A 16124-nucleotide genomic window follows, 5' to 3' on the forward strand; every position below is an offset into this window, starting at 1 on the left:
AGTGCTGAGGTGCAACCTATTTCACAGGTCCAAGGTCCTGGGTTTAATCCTGACCTCTTCTTCAATTAGTGTCTTTTGGACTTGCTTTAACCAATAAAAAAAAATAGGCACGGGAGTGCACACTTAACATTGCAATCAAAACTCTGGTGGCAAATCACCCCCTTAATTACTATATTGAAATGGGGCAGATGTAAGAAGGAAATTCTTCATCAGACAGTAGAGAAAGTTTAGAATTCTCTATGCAATAAGTCTGTGGAGGCTCAGTCACTGAATAGATTTCACAGAAATATTGATAAATTTTTAGTTAGCGGAGAATAAGGTATGTAGAGTTCATGCAGGAATGTGGTGCTGAGATTAAAAAGCACCTATGTTCTAATTACATAGTGGGGCAGGTGGGAAGGACCAACTCTGCTTCTAGTTCTTATGTTCATCTCTATAACATAGACAGTTACAGAATTTTAACCACTTTACAACCAAAGACTGGAACACATTTCCAATACTGTGTGCAACTTGGAGGGAGTAAAATAACCAATGTAAAAGATACCTTTGACACCAGATGATAGCGGTCACAGACTAGAGGTGTGGTTGAAAAAAACTCGTTGAAACACTCAAGTACAACTTTGATGTGAAACAGAGTTCAACCATACTGGGCTGATTATAATGGGAGTAAGTATTTAAAATGATGGGTCAGGTACTATCAGGAGAAATGTCAATACGCTATCAGGCCCTAGGAGGACAGCACTGCTAGGAAGAGAAATGGTGTGATCCAAGAACAAAGAAACATAGATGAAGGAATGGAAGGTCCTGTAATCCACTGCTGGGCAGTATCATCATGAGAACATTGTTGAGATAGCTTTAGATCCCACTTGGAACTATCTGGAGAACAGACCAAATAAATAGAGACAAAGAAACAAGTTGTTGGAGGAACTTGTTGCAAGTTATGCAGCATCGGTGTGGGATGTTTCAAGTCAAGACCTGCCTCACAACTAAGAGTGGAGGAAGAAGATTAGGACTCTCAATCTTGGCTCAGGATCTTTTCCTGAAATGGCCACTGTTACTTTTTCCCACAGATGCTGCCTGACCTATTGAGCTTCACGGTTTTTTTTTTGCTTTAGATTCCAGCATCTGCAGTCTCTTGTGTCTCTAAACAAATGGGGATATTTTGGTAACTGGTATCTTGTGAAAGGGACAGTCGAGAAAATTATGAACCATAAACAGACACTTTGGTAACTGAGGACCATGTCACTAAAGTGATTGGGGAATGGTATCAACAAGAATTTGAAAGTGTCAAAGCAAATGTTTAGGATGTATGTGAAGAAATTGGTGAAGAAGTGGATCATTGGAGAATCTGCACTAGTGACTCCAAATATGAACTAATATTGAAGACATCCCCAAACTGGGGACTCAGAAAAGAACTCACCAAGATTGAACCCCAGCCAGCTTCATCACATGGGTGTTATCTGAATACAAGCAAAGGGTTTTGGAAGTTGTGAAACTAAAGAGTCAAAGAGTTGTTTGAACTATGTAGCGAATCTTTCAGTTGTTTCAACTAATCACAATAAAGAAGTGTAGTTATTGGGGCAAAGCTCCATGACGGGCTCCTCACCATCGAAGACATCTTCAAAATGCAATGTCTCAGGAAGGTGGCATGCATCATTAAGGACCCTCACCATCTTGGAAATGCCCTCTTCTCATTATTACTATCAGAGAGGAGGTACAGGAGCCTGAAGATGCACACTCAACATTTTAGAGACAGCTTCTTCCCTTCCACAATCAGATTTTTGAAAGGTCCATGGACTCAAAACACTACCTCACAATTCCCCTTTGCATGACTTATTTTATTTTCATTGCAAGCTGAAGTAATTTTATATGTCGTGCACTGTACTACTGCCACAAACAACAAATTTCACAACATATATCAGAGATAATAAATATGATTCCCACTCTGATTTGATTCAATATCTGGTGTTTGTTATGTGCTGCATTTAATTAGCAACACAATCAATCAGCATGTTTCATGCTGGATAGAGTTCAGTTTCTTAAATGCTGGAACCTCACTCATCTGAGCAACTGAAGACTTCTTCACTACACTTGGAGGTGTGCTTTATTGACAATTGGAAAAGCTTTGAAAATCAGGAGATGAGTTGCTAAATACTTGCTCTCTAATGTAATTATGTGGCTAGTCTAATCACATCTCATGTTAGTAATCTGGATTGATCAAAACTTAAACTTCTGCTTTAACATTGTAAATACTCAAATAAAATTAATCCCAATGGTCAGGTTATTCTAATAGTCTTTAGAGTATGGATACACTTGAAACTGATGCTTACCATTGAGCAATCTGTAATATCATTAGCAGAGACTCTCACCCCTTGCTTATTTGATGCTGCACAGGAGCCAGCTGAAAAAAATATTACAGTGTTAAAATGTCATTTGTAAATCTACTACACTTTATTTTTTTTTTACCACTTAGCGGTAAGGCATCAGTTTTTATGCACCTCATTAGAAAAAAATAATTTTCAAACTCTGCTTTGCAAGGTAGTCATATTCAAGCTCAATAGAGTCTCCAGTAACATTTCAAATTTTATATCAGGCATGAAGTGAATACGATGAAACTGATTATCCATTTACTAATGATTTGGAAATTCCGGGTGATGCATGCGGCTTCCCTTGTACTCACTAGGTCCCTGGTTTCTGTGCTGTCTTTCAAATCACTGCTGATCTGGTTCCCATGCTCCTTTTAACTTACCTGGTTCACTACAAAGTTGATTATAAAACTATTTAACATCCAAAATAATAACTAATGTGTAGGGGTATTAGCAGAATAGCTTGGCACAATCAAGATCCTAAGGATGCCAGGTTAAACAAGGTTTACTATATTTCACTGTAAGACACAATCCAATTTACTGTGTCTTAGTGACATAGATTTTATGAGCTGCCGATCTCTTTTCCATTTCTAGGGGTAAAGATTACCTTACTGCTAGATTGTTTCATTGAAGATAATACCAGCAGTTAATTCACTTTTTGGAACATAAATGAGAAGACAGCGCAAATCATCAGAAATATATTTGATTTACATATATTTTCAAGACTTATTGTTCAAACCATAAAAAATAATGCAGTGCAATTTTCAGATCCTTTCAGTTGACTTTTTGATGGAAGTATCAACAGCATTGTATATCTATATTTTCCCTACTGCTCCAATACGAAAAGTAGCACCCGAGCACTGAAAAACTGATTTAATAATGATTTTTCCCCAACGGACAGCAGTCCCATGAGGAACATTGTGAACAGGATTGTCTTCTACTGGCGTGGAATAATTAATTAAATTGAAGGTATATGGATAATGCTTCCTATTCTCTTTTCTGACTTAATTTCCTTTTGCTTTCTGACATATGTAAAAAGGTAACTATGTGGTTCATCAAGTTTTCTGAGCTTTCATAGAAACATAGAAACACAGAAAATAGGTGTAGGAGTGTGGTGAACTACATATACCTGTCTGGACACGACCCCCGCTGACTGCTCTTGTGGCTCCTCCCACAGACCCCTGTATAAAGGTGATTGGAGGCACTGCTCCTCCCTCAGTCTCCAGGATGTTGTGTGATGGTCTCTTGCTGCTGACAGTGCTTTCTTCCAGCTAATAAAAGCCTATCTCGCCTCACGTCTCTGAGAGTTATTGCTGGTGCATCAAGGAGTAGGCCACTCGGCCCTTCGAGCCTACACCGCCATTCAGTATGATCACGGCTGATCATCCAACTCAGAACCCTGTACCTGCTTTCTCTCCATACCCCCGATCCCTTTAGCCACAAGGGCCATATCTAACTTCCTCTTAAATATAGCCAATTAACCGGCCTCAACAGTTTCCTGTGGCAGAGAATTCCACAGATTCACCACTCTCTGTGTGAAGAAGTTTTTCCTCATCTCGGTCCTAAAAGGCTTCCCCTTTATCCTTAAACTGTAACCCCTTGTTCTGGACTTCCCCAACATCGGAAACAATCTTCCTGCACCTAGCCTGTCCAATCCCTTTAGAATTTTATACATTTCAATAAGATCCCCCCTCAATCTTCTAAATTCCAGTGAGTATAAGCCTAGTTGATCCAGTCTTTCTTCATATGAAAGTCCTGCCATCCCAGGAATCAATCTGGTGAACCTTCTCTGTACTCCCTCTATGCCAAGAATGTCTTTCCTCAGATTAGAGGACCAAAACTGCACACATTATTCTAGGTGCGGTCTCACCAAGGCCTTGTACAACTGCAGTAGAACCTCCCTGCTCCTGTACACAAATCTTTTTGCTATGAATGCCAACATACCATTTGCCTTTTTCACTGCCTGCTGTACCTGCATGCCCACCTTCAATGACTGGTGTACAATGCCACCCAGGTCTCGTCGCATCTCCCCTTTTCCTAATCGGCCACCATTCCATTTAGGTCTTATTAAAATTGTTTTTAGGATATAATAATTGATACCCAGCCATTGAATTCTACATCTTAATCTTAGAAATGCCCCCCCCCCCCAAAAGCTCCAAAACTCTTTCTCCTTTTTGGTGCTCCTAAGACTCTCTATAAAACCTGCCTCCTTTATGTTCCAATATCCTATTGTCTAACTCTTAAAAAACAGTGAAAATATTTCTGTAAAGCCATAGTTGTTATGTAACTGCTAAATTTTGCTTGCTTTAAAGGTGATCAAATGTATAGAATTTAACCTGTGTACATGTGTTCAAATTCCAGCTGAGTTGCCAAAGCTAACTAAATTAGTAACAATGGAATTTCACATAATGAACCAATGATTGGCCAATTTAAGTGCTGAACCTTATTAAAAAGGTTAAGGCATCAAGGCCCAGGGTGGGGAACTGGTGTTCAGCTCACTATTCCATGAGGCTTCACTTGCCTCAGCGCTGAACTCATTCTCAGCCATGGCCCGCAACCACTGGCACTCGCCTTGGCGCTGAACCTGGTTCTGCAGCTGTAGGTACTGCAGCCATGGGGCTCCTGAACTAGCTGTAGTGTTGAACTGGCTACATGGCTGTGGACTTACCTGTGGAGTTATCTCTGCAGTTCATGTTCTGTGACTCATCTCTGCAGTTCATGTTCTGTGAATTATTTGTTTTTTATTATTTGCACAATTTATATAGACAATAGACAATAGGTGCAGAAGTAGACCATTCGGCCCTTCGAGCCTGCACCGCCATTCTGAGATCATGGCTGATCATCTACTATCAATACCCGGTTCCTGCCTTGTCCCCATATCCCTTGATTCCCCTATCCATAAGGTACCTATCTAGCTCCTTCCTGAAAGCATCCATAGAATTGGCCTCCACTGCCTTCCGAGGCAGTGCATTCCAGACCCCCCACAACTCTCTGGGAGAAGAAGTTTTTCCTTAATTTGTTCCATTTTTTTTGCACAATAAATATTTGACTGTAAACATGAGGAAATCTGCAGATGCTGGAAGTTCAAGCAACACACACAAAATGCTGGTGGAACGCAGCAGGCCAGGCAGCATCTATAGGGAGAAGTACAGTCAACATTTCGGGCCAAGACCCTTCATCAGGACTAACTGAAAGAAAAGATAGTAAGAGATTTGAAAGTGGGGGGGAGGGGAAAATTTGAAATGATAGGAGAAGACAGGAGGGGGAGGGATGAAGCCAAGAGCTGGAAAGTTGATTGGCAAAAGGGATTGCATAGCTGGAGAAGGGAAAGGATCATGGGTCGGGAGGCCTAGGGAGAAAAAAAAGGGGGAGGGGAGCACCAGAGGGAGATGGACAGCAGGCAAGGAGTAATTGTGAGAGGGACAGAGAGCAAAAAAAAGGAAAAAAAATAAGGGATGGGGTAAGAAGGGGAGGAGGGGCATTAACAGAAGTTAGAGAAATCAATGTTCATGCCATCAGATTGGAGGCTAACCAGATAGAATATAAGGTGTTGTTCCTCCACCTGAGTGTGGCTTCATCTTGGCAGTAGAGGAGGCCATGGATAGACATATCAGAATGGGAATGGGACATGGAATTAAAATATGTGGCCACTGGAAGATCCTACTTTCTCTGGCGGACAGAGCGTAGGTATTCAGCGAAACGGTCTCCCAGTCTGCGTTGGGTCTCACCAATATACAGAAGGCTGCACTGGGAGCACCGGATGCAGTATACCACACCAGCTGACTCACAGGTGAAGTGTCGCCTCACCTGGAAGGACTGTCTGGGGCCCTGGATGGTGGTGAGGGAGGAAGTGTAAGGGCAGGTGTAGCACTTGATCTGCTTACAAGGATAAGTGCCAGGAGGGAGTTGCTTAGGGAGCAACCTGTTGAAAGCAGAAAGGGGAGGAGGGAAAGATGTGCTTGGTAGTGGGATCCCATTGGAGGTGCCGGGAGTTTCGGAGAATTATATGTTGGACCTGGAGGCTGGTGGGGGAGTAGGTGAGGACAAAGGGGACCCTATCCCGAGTGGGGTGGCGGGAGGCTGGAGTGAGAGCAGATGTGCGTGAAATGGGAAAGATCCATTTGACTGACTGTCTTTGTGGTGCAGGTTTTTTGTGTGAATTCTATCGTGTTCCTTTGTTTTGTGGCTGCCCGCAAGAAGATGACTCTCAAGGTTGTATATGGTATACATACTTTGATAATACATGTACTTTGAACTTTAACCATAGATACCCACTTACCAGATGGAAGAGAGATCTTTTGCAGAACCATTTCTGGTAGTTTCCAGCAACCACTTTCTTCATCCCAAACACTTTCCCGCTTCATTCTATCTATATTACTGTAGTTACATTCACGTCGAATTAACGGCTGGATTCTTTCCAGGACTTGCTGAAGTAGAATGTTTTCTCGTTCCTGCCTCCTTATGGTAGACAGATAATCAATGCGCTCAAACTCAAACTCAGTTTGAAGATCAGAGATTTCTATCTCAGCAATCGTTAGCTTAAATTAAATGAATGATAAACAGATTAATAACGTGAGGTCTGTTTATCAGCTATCATTAGAATAAATCAATTTCAGAAATGAATTCTTTCACCCAATGATGAGAATGTCACTAACATAGGGAATAAAAAGAAATTAGATAATTCCATGTGGGGAAAACAAGATATATTGATAGAGCATGACCATATAACAATTACAGCACGGAAACAGGACATCTCGACCCTTCTAGTCTGTGCCCAACGCTTACTCTCACCTAATCCCACTGACCTGCAATCAGCCCATAACCCTCCATTCCTTTCCTGTCCATATACCTAACCAATTTTGCTTTAAATGGCAGTACCGAACCTGCCTCTACCACTTCTACTGGAAGTTCCACAAAGCTACCACTCTCTGAGTAAAGAAATTCCCCCTCATGTTACCCTTAAACTTTTGCCCCCTAACTCTCAACTCACGTCCTCTTGTTTGAATCACACCTACTCTCAATGGAAAAAACCTATCCATGTCAATTCTATCTATCTCCCTCATAATTTTAAATACCTCTATCAAGTCCCCCCTCAACCTTCTACGCTCCAAAGAATAAAGACCTAACTTGTTCAATCTTTCCTTGTAACTTAGGTGCTGAAACCCAGGTAACATTCTAGTAAATCTTTTCTGTACTCTCTCTATTTTGTTGACATCTTTCCTATAGTTTGGTGAACAGAACTGGACACAATACTCCAAATTTGGCCTTACAAATGCCTTGTACAATTTTAACATTACATCCCAACTCCTATACTCAATACTCTGATTTACAAAGGCCAACATACCAAAAGCTTTCTTCACCACCCTATCCACATGAGATTCCACCCTCAGGGAACTATGCACTATTATTCCTAGATCACTCTGTTCTACTGCATTCTTCAATGCCCTGTCATTTACTATGTATGTTCTATTTGGATTATTCCTACCAAAACGTAGCACCTCACACTTATCAACATTAAACTCCATCTGCCATTGCTCAGCCCACTCTTCTAACTGGCCTAAATCTCTCTGCAAACTTTGAAAACCTACTTCATAATCCACAACACCACCTACCTTAGTATCATCTGCATACTTACTAATCCAATTTACCACCCCATCATCCAGATCATTAAAGTATATGACAAACAACACTGGACCCAGTACAGATCCCTGAGGCACACCACTAGTCACAGGCCTCCAACCTGACAAACAGTTATCCACCACTACTCTCTGGCATCTTCTATCCAGCCACTGTTGAATCCATTTTACTACTTCAATATTGATACCTAACGATTGGACCTTCCTAACTAACCTTCCGTATGGAACCTTGTCAAAGGCCTTACTGAAGTCCATAGAGACAACATCCACTGCTTTACCCTCATCAACTTTCCTCGTAACCTCTTCAAAAAATTCAATAAGATTTGTCAAACATGACCTTCCACACACTAATCCATGTTGACTGTTCCTAATCAGACCACCCCGTCTATCCAGATAATTATATATACCATCTCTAAGAATACTTTCCATTAATTGACCCACCACTGAAGTCAAACTGACAGGCCTATAATTGCTAGGTTTACTCTTAGAACCCTTTTTAAACAATGGAACCACATGAGCAATACGCCAATCCTCCGGCACCATCCCCGTTTCTAATGACATTTGGAATATTTCTGTCAGAGCCCCTGTTATTTCTACACTAACTTTCTTCAAGGTCCTAGGGAATATCCTGTCAGGACCCGGAGATTTATCCACTTCTATATTCCTTAAAAGCACCAGTACTTCCTCCTCTTTAATCGTCATAGTTTCCATAACTTCCCTACTTGTTTCCCTTACCTTACACAATTCAATATCCTTCTCCTTAGTGAATACTGAAGAAAAGACATTGTTCAAAATCTCCCACATCTCTTTCGGCTCCACACAGTTGTCCACTCTGATTCTCTAAGGGACCAATTTTATCCCTCACTATCCTTTTGCAAATAATGTAACTGTAGAAACCCTTTGGATTTATTTTCACCTTACTTGCCAAAGCAACCTCGTATCTTCTTTTAGCTTTTATAATTTCTTTCTTAAGATTCTTCTTATATTCTTTATATTCCGCAAGCTCCTCATTTACTCCATGCTGCCTATATTTATTGTAGATATCTCTCTTTTTCCTAACCAAGTTTCCAATATCCCTTGAAAACCATGGCTGTCTCAAACTTTTAACCTTTCCTTTCAACCTAACAGGAACATAAAGATTCTGTACCCTCAAAATTTCACCATTAAATGACCGCCATTTCTCTCTTACATCCTTCCCATAAAACAAATTGTCCCAATCCACTCCTTCTAAATCCTTTTGCATCGCCTCAAAGTCAGCCTTTCTCCAATCAAAAATCTCAACCCTGGGTCCAGTCCTATCCTTCTCCATAATTACATTGAAACTAATGGCATTGTGATCACTGGACCCAAAGTGCTCCCCAACACATACCTCCATCACCTGACCTATTTCATTCCCTAAAAGAAGGTAAAGTACAGTAGAGAAGAGCCATTTTAAGAGTAAAAACAACACTCTGTTTCAGTACTGTGATTTATATCTCATTTCCTTTAAATGCAGTGAGATTACTCTGAATTTTGGTATTTTCAAAATGATTTGTTTTAAGACCCCACTTTATCTACATTATACATGATGAATAGACTGAGTATTTTAACTAAATCCAATATTGCATACTTTAACAGTAAATTCAGACTGAAGCAGGAAATGTTAGACATGTGATGGGTACACTTTACATGATGTATTTAAATTGACAGCAGTTCAGAAAGCTGGCTTAACAAAGATTTTTCAGGCTTCTTGAAACTTGGTAGTATGGAGGTTGAGTGATATGAAATATCTCATTGAAATATGGGGACACTTGCCACAACATGAATAACAATACTTGTTAAAAACTCCACCACTAAAGCCAAACAGCACAATAATGAATCACGATAATTTATTCTGAAGATACTCGTTCTGGTGCCTGAAGCAAGCTGGAACATGCTTTAGTTCACAACAGCCTGCATCTGGTGAATAGACATGTGCAATTTGGAGCAAGACTAAAATTTGAGGTTGCATAAATAGTAAGCAAAGAGCATCCTAACAGATGAGGCAGACAGGGAGAGTAATGAGAGCTATGCACCCCATACTCACATTGGTGCACATGATGCCATTGGATTTGTTAATTCAGAATTTCATTGGTGTATTTATATAATCTGAAATCCTTACTGACTACCTACCACTCCAACTCTTCTCCACCCCACTTTCACAGCAGTGACACAAAACAGTTCTACTGCCAACCAAGCACTTTATAGGTATCATTCATTGATCCCATCAATTCTTCACATGACCTATCATCAAACAGGTTTGAAGACCAAATGAAAGCTGCACTAAGAAAGGACATATGATCCAGCAATGTATTTTTCAATGGAAGTTATTAAGCAAAATATACATTCGTCAATGGCATTACTACCAAAACTGTCCACTTTTGCTCTGTTTTCCTTCTCAGGTGCAAGAAGGAGAAATAGAGAAAAACAATGAAAGTTTTTGAGTAACACACAAAAATGCTGGAGGAATTCAGTAAGCCAGGCAACATCTATGGAAACGAGTATAATCAATGTTTTCGGCCAAGGTCGTTCATCAGGACTCATAGAAAAATATTACCTTTCTTTGCAAGTTTTCTATACTTTTGCTTTTTGCTCTAACTTCATCTTGAATAGATTCATATACGTTGATCAGGATAGTAGGATCATCCCTGTCTGCGTGTTTCAGTGCTTCTGCAAGTTGATTCTTTCGCTCATCAGCATATTTTTTCCGCCGTTTTCGTTTCTCCTTCAACTCTGTATTTTTGGCCTGTTCTCCCCCAACTACTTCATTCTCCAACATCTTCAGCCTACAAGAGAACAATAGAGCATTTTATTAACTAAATAATTGATTTTGACTTTTGTATGGCCAACCTTTGGTGTACTTTAGTTCACTGTCTATGTCTAGGATGAAGAAATGGCTCCTATTTTAAGATACCAATATCACTTATATTAGGCCAGGGAAATATGCTATGCCTGAGGCTTCTGGAAAAGGGAATAGACTAATCAACATGTTTTATGGTATTTCTTGAGCCACAAATGTTGGCTGTGATACAACTTTCTGCTTTTCTTCAAATAGTGCCATTGTATCATTTCTAGCCACATGGTGAGGGAGTCAATTAAACATCTCATTGAAAGATGGTATTTCCAACAGTTGGCAATTACATGATATCCCGTCAGCATACAGTATGTACTGTAGTCCATGAGTGGGATTTCAACACAGTCTTCTGAGGAATCAATGCTACATAGTACACTTTATCCACAAAGTATTCCAAAGAATGACAAGGGAACTGATACAAGAATCACACATGACTTTTATAGAAAATAGTCAAAGATCTATGAAGAAGAACCTTTCTTTTGACTGATCCCTGCATTTATATCTGCAGTTTAAAAAGATGGGAGATGATTAAAATAAGATATTTGCTATGATAAAGAGGTTAACTGGGCTGTTAAAGTGAACCATTTCAGTGGTGATGTAATAATATGAGAGTGTAACTTTAAAAGCCAAGTCATTTCAGGTTGAAGCCACTTTTCCACACAAGAAATTAATTCACATTTGAACAAAATTCTCCAAGTCAGACCTGGAATAGAGCAGTAGTTGCTTCTGGGCATAATTTATAATTTTACATACAATTTTAGAGGTAATAAGCATTGTTTGTAAAATTATTAAGTTGACTGAAAACAGATCAGATGATGGGTCTCTTCTGAGATATTGGAAGTGCTGCATATGTATTGTATATGCAAAATTTTCCAAAAGCAGTGTATATTATCTAGAAAAGAATGGCATACTTGTAGGACAGACCTTGCAAGTACCTCTTCATGATCTAATGTGGCAGGTGATGAAGCAACCGGAGAACATTCTGCTGCAATTTCACCCTTTGACAGTTGCACTCCTAATAGAGAATGCTGCTCTTCAGTAGATGCTGTATCTTTCATACTTCTGATATCTTGTTCAGTTATTTCAGGCTCTGGTTCAATCAACTTGAAAAAAATAATATCAAAATAAAATTATTAAAACAATGTTCAATATTTGTCAGGAAAGTTGATTCAGTTATTTTAATATAGTATTCTGAATTTAAAAAATCCTATCCTATATACCAAGTCTGTATGTTCTCCAAGCTTTATGATAGTAATTAATAAATCATTTATGCTAAAAACTAAGGGTCTGCAAAATTTTCTTTAGCTTTAACATTTATTGCTAACATTAATAGGCTCTAGAATCTGTGTAGATATCTGGGATTGTTGAAACTCACTTCATTAAATTAGAAGTGTACAGCAATGGAACCATTGGTGATTCCTGGGCACTTACATCCCTGTGTGAGACGATCTTGTATAAAATAGCATGGGTCATATTTGGTCCATACAGGAAGGCCTAAATTGTCACTGTTCCATTAATCATGCAGAAAATCACTTGCATCTTCATTCACAAGATTCTTCTGCAGGCTGCGCACATTTTCAGCTGTATCAGAACCACTTGAAAGCCTATGCTCTGTTCGGAAATTCCTGCTGTTTGTTTTTTTTTAAGAAATGACTTAGTGAGTTTTGTAGATGACACAATGTCCGATTGTGTTGTGGATAGTGCAGAAGATTGTCATAGGTTACAACGGAACTTTGAAAGGATGTAGACCTGGGCTGAGAAGTGGCAGATGAAATTCAATCTGGAGAAGTGTTAAGTGATAGACATTTGAAGGTTGAACTTGAAGGCAAAGTACAAGATTGATGGCAGGAATCTTAGCAGTGTGGAGGAACAGTGAGATCTTGGAGTCTAAATCCATAGAACCCTCAAAGTTGCTGTGCAAGTGATAAGGTTGTTAACTAGGTGTATGTTATGTTGGCCTTCCTTTATTAGTCAGGGAATTGAGTTCAAGAGTTGTGAGATAATGTTGCAGCTCTATAAAACTCAGGTTAGACAACGCTTGGGAGTATTGTGTTCAGATCTGGTCGCCTTATTATAGGAAGGATGTGGAAGCTTTAGAGAGGGTGTAAAGGGTGCTGCTTGGATTAAATAACATACCTTATAAGGAAAGGTTGAGTAACCCAGGGCTTTTCTCTTTGGAGCAAAGGAGGATGAGAGGTGACTTGATAGAGGTGTATAAGATGATAAGAGGCATAGCCAATGCCTTATTTTCAGGGTGTCAATAAGAGGATATTAATTTAAGGTGATTGAGGAAAGTATAGGGGAGATGTCAGAGTTACACAGAGAGTGGTGGGTGCATGGAATGCATTGGAAAGGGTGGTGGTGGGGGCATATACATAATCTCAGACTTGGGGTCTCAGAGCACACCCATCAGTTCTATTCTCATACAACTTTATTTTCTTTCACATTCCCCAATTCTTCTGTAACTCACCTGCATTGTGGACAATTCAGAGTACATAATTGGAATGTGATAGGAAACTTGTGTATTCTAAGCAAGCCCACATGGTCACAGGGAGTATGTGCAAAGTCCAAACAGAGTTCAATATCACATCTGTGCCACTGGAGTTGTGCAACAGTAGCACTAGTTACTGCACCAACGGAACACTTATTTCAGCTGAGACTGGCTACCCGGGGAATGCCATTGACTTGCCAAAGTCCCTCTTTTAGTTTCTTTGTATGTCTGCTCAGCACAGCACACCGGAAGACGTGGCCATTCTCTGACACTGTATGTCTCCTGCCATTTTATAGCACAACAACTCATTGCTCTATGGCACTAAAGGGGTGCACTCTATCTGGAACTTCAATTCTCAGTCATCCAACACTGGTTCCATCTGTTCCAGAAGTCAATTATTAATTGATAGAGGAATATATGGACCTACTATATAATGCACTAATAATCTGAAGATGCTGATATGTTTTTAATTAACCACACATCCACTTTCCAATACCAAATTATTAAATTACCTCTTATATTATTGACCTTTTATGTTCCTGCGAGGAAACAGCTTTGAACTTTCTTCACATACTTCATTACAAAACCACTTTCTTTCACTTCACATACTAGTATTTCAAATATGTCAGTCATAAAATTGTATATAAGTGGTTGTATTAGAGAGAATCATGACTGTTAATATAACTACCCATGGACTAATAATGAGAAACACCTAATTATGCCATGGCTCTATCATATTTCAAATTGGCTATCAGCACATTCCTAATATTTTCTCAATTAATTAAACAGCAAAAGGACACAACAAAACTGCCATGTTTAATGACAGTTAATTAACAGTATTTACCATAGCGATAGCTAGCTTCTGTTCTACTTCACTCACATCTGCCAATTTAACATTAAACGGCTGAGTTATCTCTATGGCACGGGTGCTTTCTTCAAAGGAAGGTGCATCTAAGGAGACAGAATCATTCCGTTTGTAATGTTATTAATAGTGTATATTGGTAATCTGATAATTAAGTTAATTTATCATACCAATCAGAAATGGGAGGACTCTACAATACTAGAACAATGTCAAAAATTACTCTAGTATATTTAGTACATTTTAGAACAATATCAGAAAGGCCTCAACTCTTGACAGTATACAGTCCCAACATAACCACGGGCATGATAAAGAATTCACTACGTATTGTATACATTTCCATCATGAAACCAAAATCCTTTACCCAGTCGAAGTTTTGCATTCCCCAAGACAACATGAAGTTACTTTGTGTGTGCTTTGTTTCAATGTAACTAAACTCAGATCAATTGGAATACTTATTTGCACTACCAATGATTATTATTTTCTAGCCAGATTGCCCAATGTTTTCATTAAGTTTAATATGATTTACCTATCTAAATAAACATTAAATTTTGCTGTTGGTGTTGCAGTGAAGCACGTATCTTGGGAAAGTCATCTCCTGAAAGTGGTGAGGTTCAGTTGTAAAACACAAAAAAAAAACCTCTTAATAAAAATAGAAAATACTACAAAACACTCAACAAGTCAGGTGAGAAGTAAATAGATCTTCAGAAATGTTAAACAGAGATTTCAAAAGATAGTTCTAAAATATGAAGAAGGTTGGACATCTGTAAATTGGGGTACATCTGCACTCCCATGCGAATGATTTGTAGGGGTCTGCTAATCAAGTGGGTTTACTGACCATCCCGCTCCATCATGCAACTTGATTGTTAGCACTTCCTTCTACCTCTGATTACAAGCATGACCCTCATTCACTACTCAAATTGGAAGCTTGACCCTCAGTCAACCCTAGCAGTCTTTGTGCCAATGTAGATTCTACACAGAGGAATACTAAAGGATAGCTGACTTTAACTTAAATATTTTAAAAACCGCAGATGTTGGAAATCTGAAAGAAAAATTAAAATTCTTCTAAAACTCAGGAAGTCAGGCAAATTCTGTAGAAAGAGAAACTCAACATTTCTAATACGAGACCCTTTGATTTAAGTGTTAAATTAAGTTAGAAACATAGAAAACCTACAGCACAATACAAGTCCTTTGGCCCACAAAGTTATGCCGAACATGTCCCTACCTTAGAAATTACTAGGCTCACCCATAGCTCTCTATTTTACTAAGCTCCATGTACCTATCTAAAAGTCTCTTAAAAGACCCTATCTTATCTGCCTCCACCACCGTTTTCGGCAACCCATTGCACGCATTCATCATTCTCTGAGTAAAAAACTTACCCCTGACATCTCCTCTGTACCTACTCCCCAGCACCTTAAACCTGTGTCCTCTTGTGGCAACCATTTCAACCCTGGGAAAAGCCTCTGACTATCCACATGATCAATGTCTCTCATCATCTTATACACCTCTATCAGGTCACCTCTCAACCTCCGTCGCTCCAAGGAGAAAAGGCCAAGTTCACTCAACCTATTCTCATAAGTCATGCTCCCCAATCCAGGTAACATCCTTGTAAATCTCCTCTGCACCATTTCTGTGGCTTCTACATCCTTCCTGTAGTAAGGCAACCAGAAATGAGCACAGGACTCCAAGTAGGGTCTGAGCAGAGTCCTATATAGCTGCAACATTACCTGAACATTACCTGTTGGCTTTTAAATTCAATTCCATGATTGATGAAGGCCAATACACCATATGCCTTCTTAACCACAGAGTCAACCTGCGCAGCTGCTTTGAGCGTCCTATGGAGTCGGACACCAAGATCCTTCTGATCCTCCACATTGCCAAGTGTCTTATCATTAATACT

General features: G+C 39.5%; 1 protein-coding gene across 1 annotated transcript in view; it reads right to left on the reverse strand.

Annotated features, from left to right (window-relative positions):
• The window catches only part of kif17 (kinesin family member 17), a 65219-nt gene that overhangs the window by 12554 nt on the left and 36541 nt on the right, over nucleotides 1-16124 (reverse strand). Inside the window, exons 8-12 of the mRNA XM_059951760.1 lie at nucleotides 14210-14316; nucleotides 11799-11977; nucleotides 10578-10806; nucleotides 6646-6904; nucleotides 2331-2401 (exon numbers count right to left, since the gene is read on the reverse strand). Coding sequence (XP_059807743.1) covers nucleotides 2331-2401; nucleotides 6646-6904; nucleotides 10578-10806; nucleotides 11799-11977; nucleotides 14210-14316 — 845 coding nt within the window. The remainder of the gene's footprint in view (nucleotides 1-2330; nucleotides 2402-6645; nucleotides 6905-10577; nucleotides 10807-11798; nucleotides 11978-14209; nucleotides 14317-16124) is intronic.

This window comes from Hypanus sabinus, chromosome 27 (genome assembly GCF_030144855.1).
Source record: "Hypanus sabinus isolate sHypSab1 chromosome 27, sHypSab1.hap1, whole genome shotgun sequence".
NCBI lineage: Eukaryota > Metazoa > Chordata > Chondrichthyes > Myliobatiformes > Dasyatidae > Hypanus > Hypanus sabinus.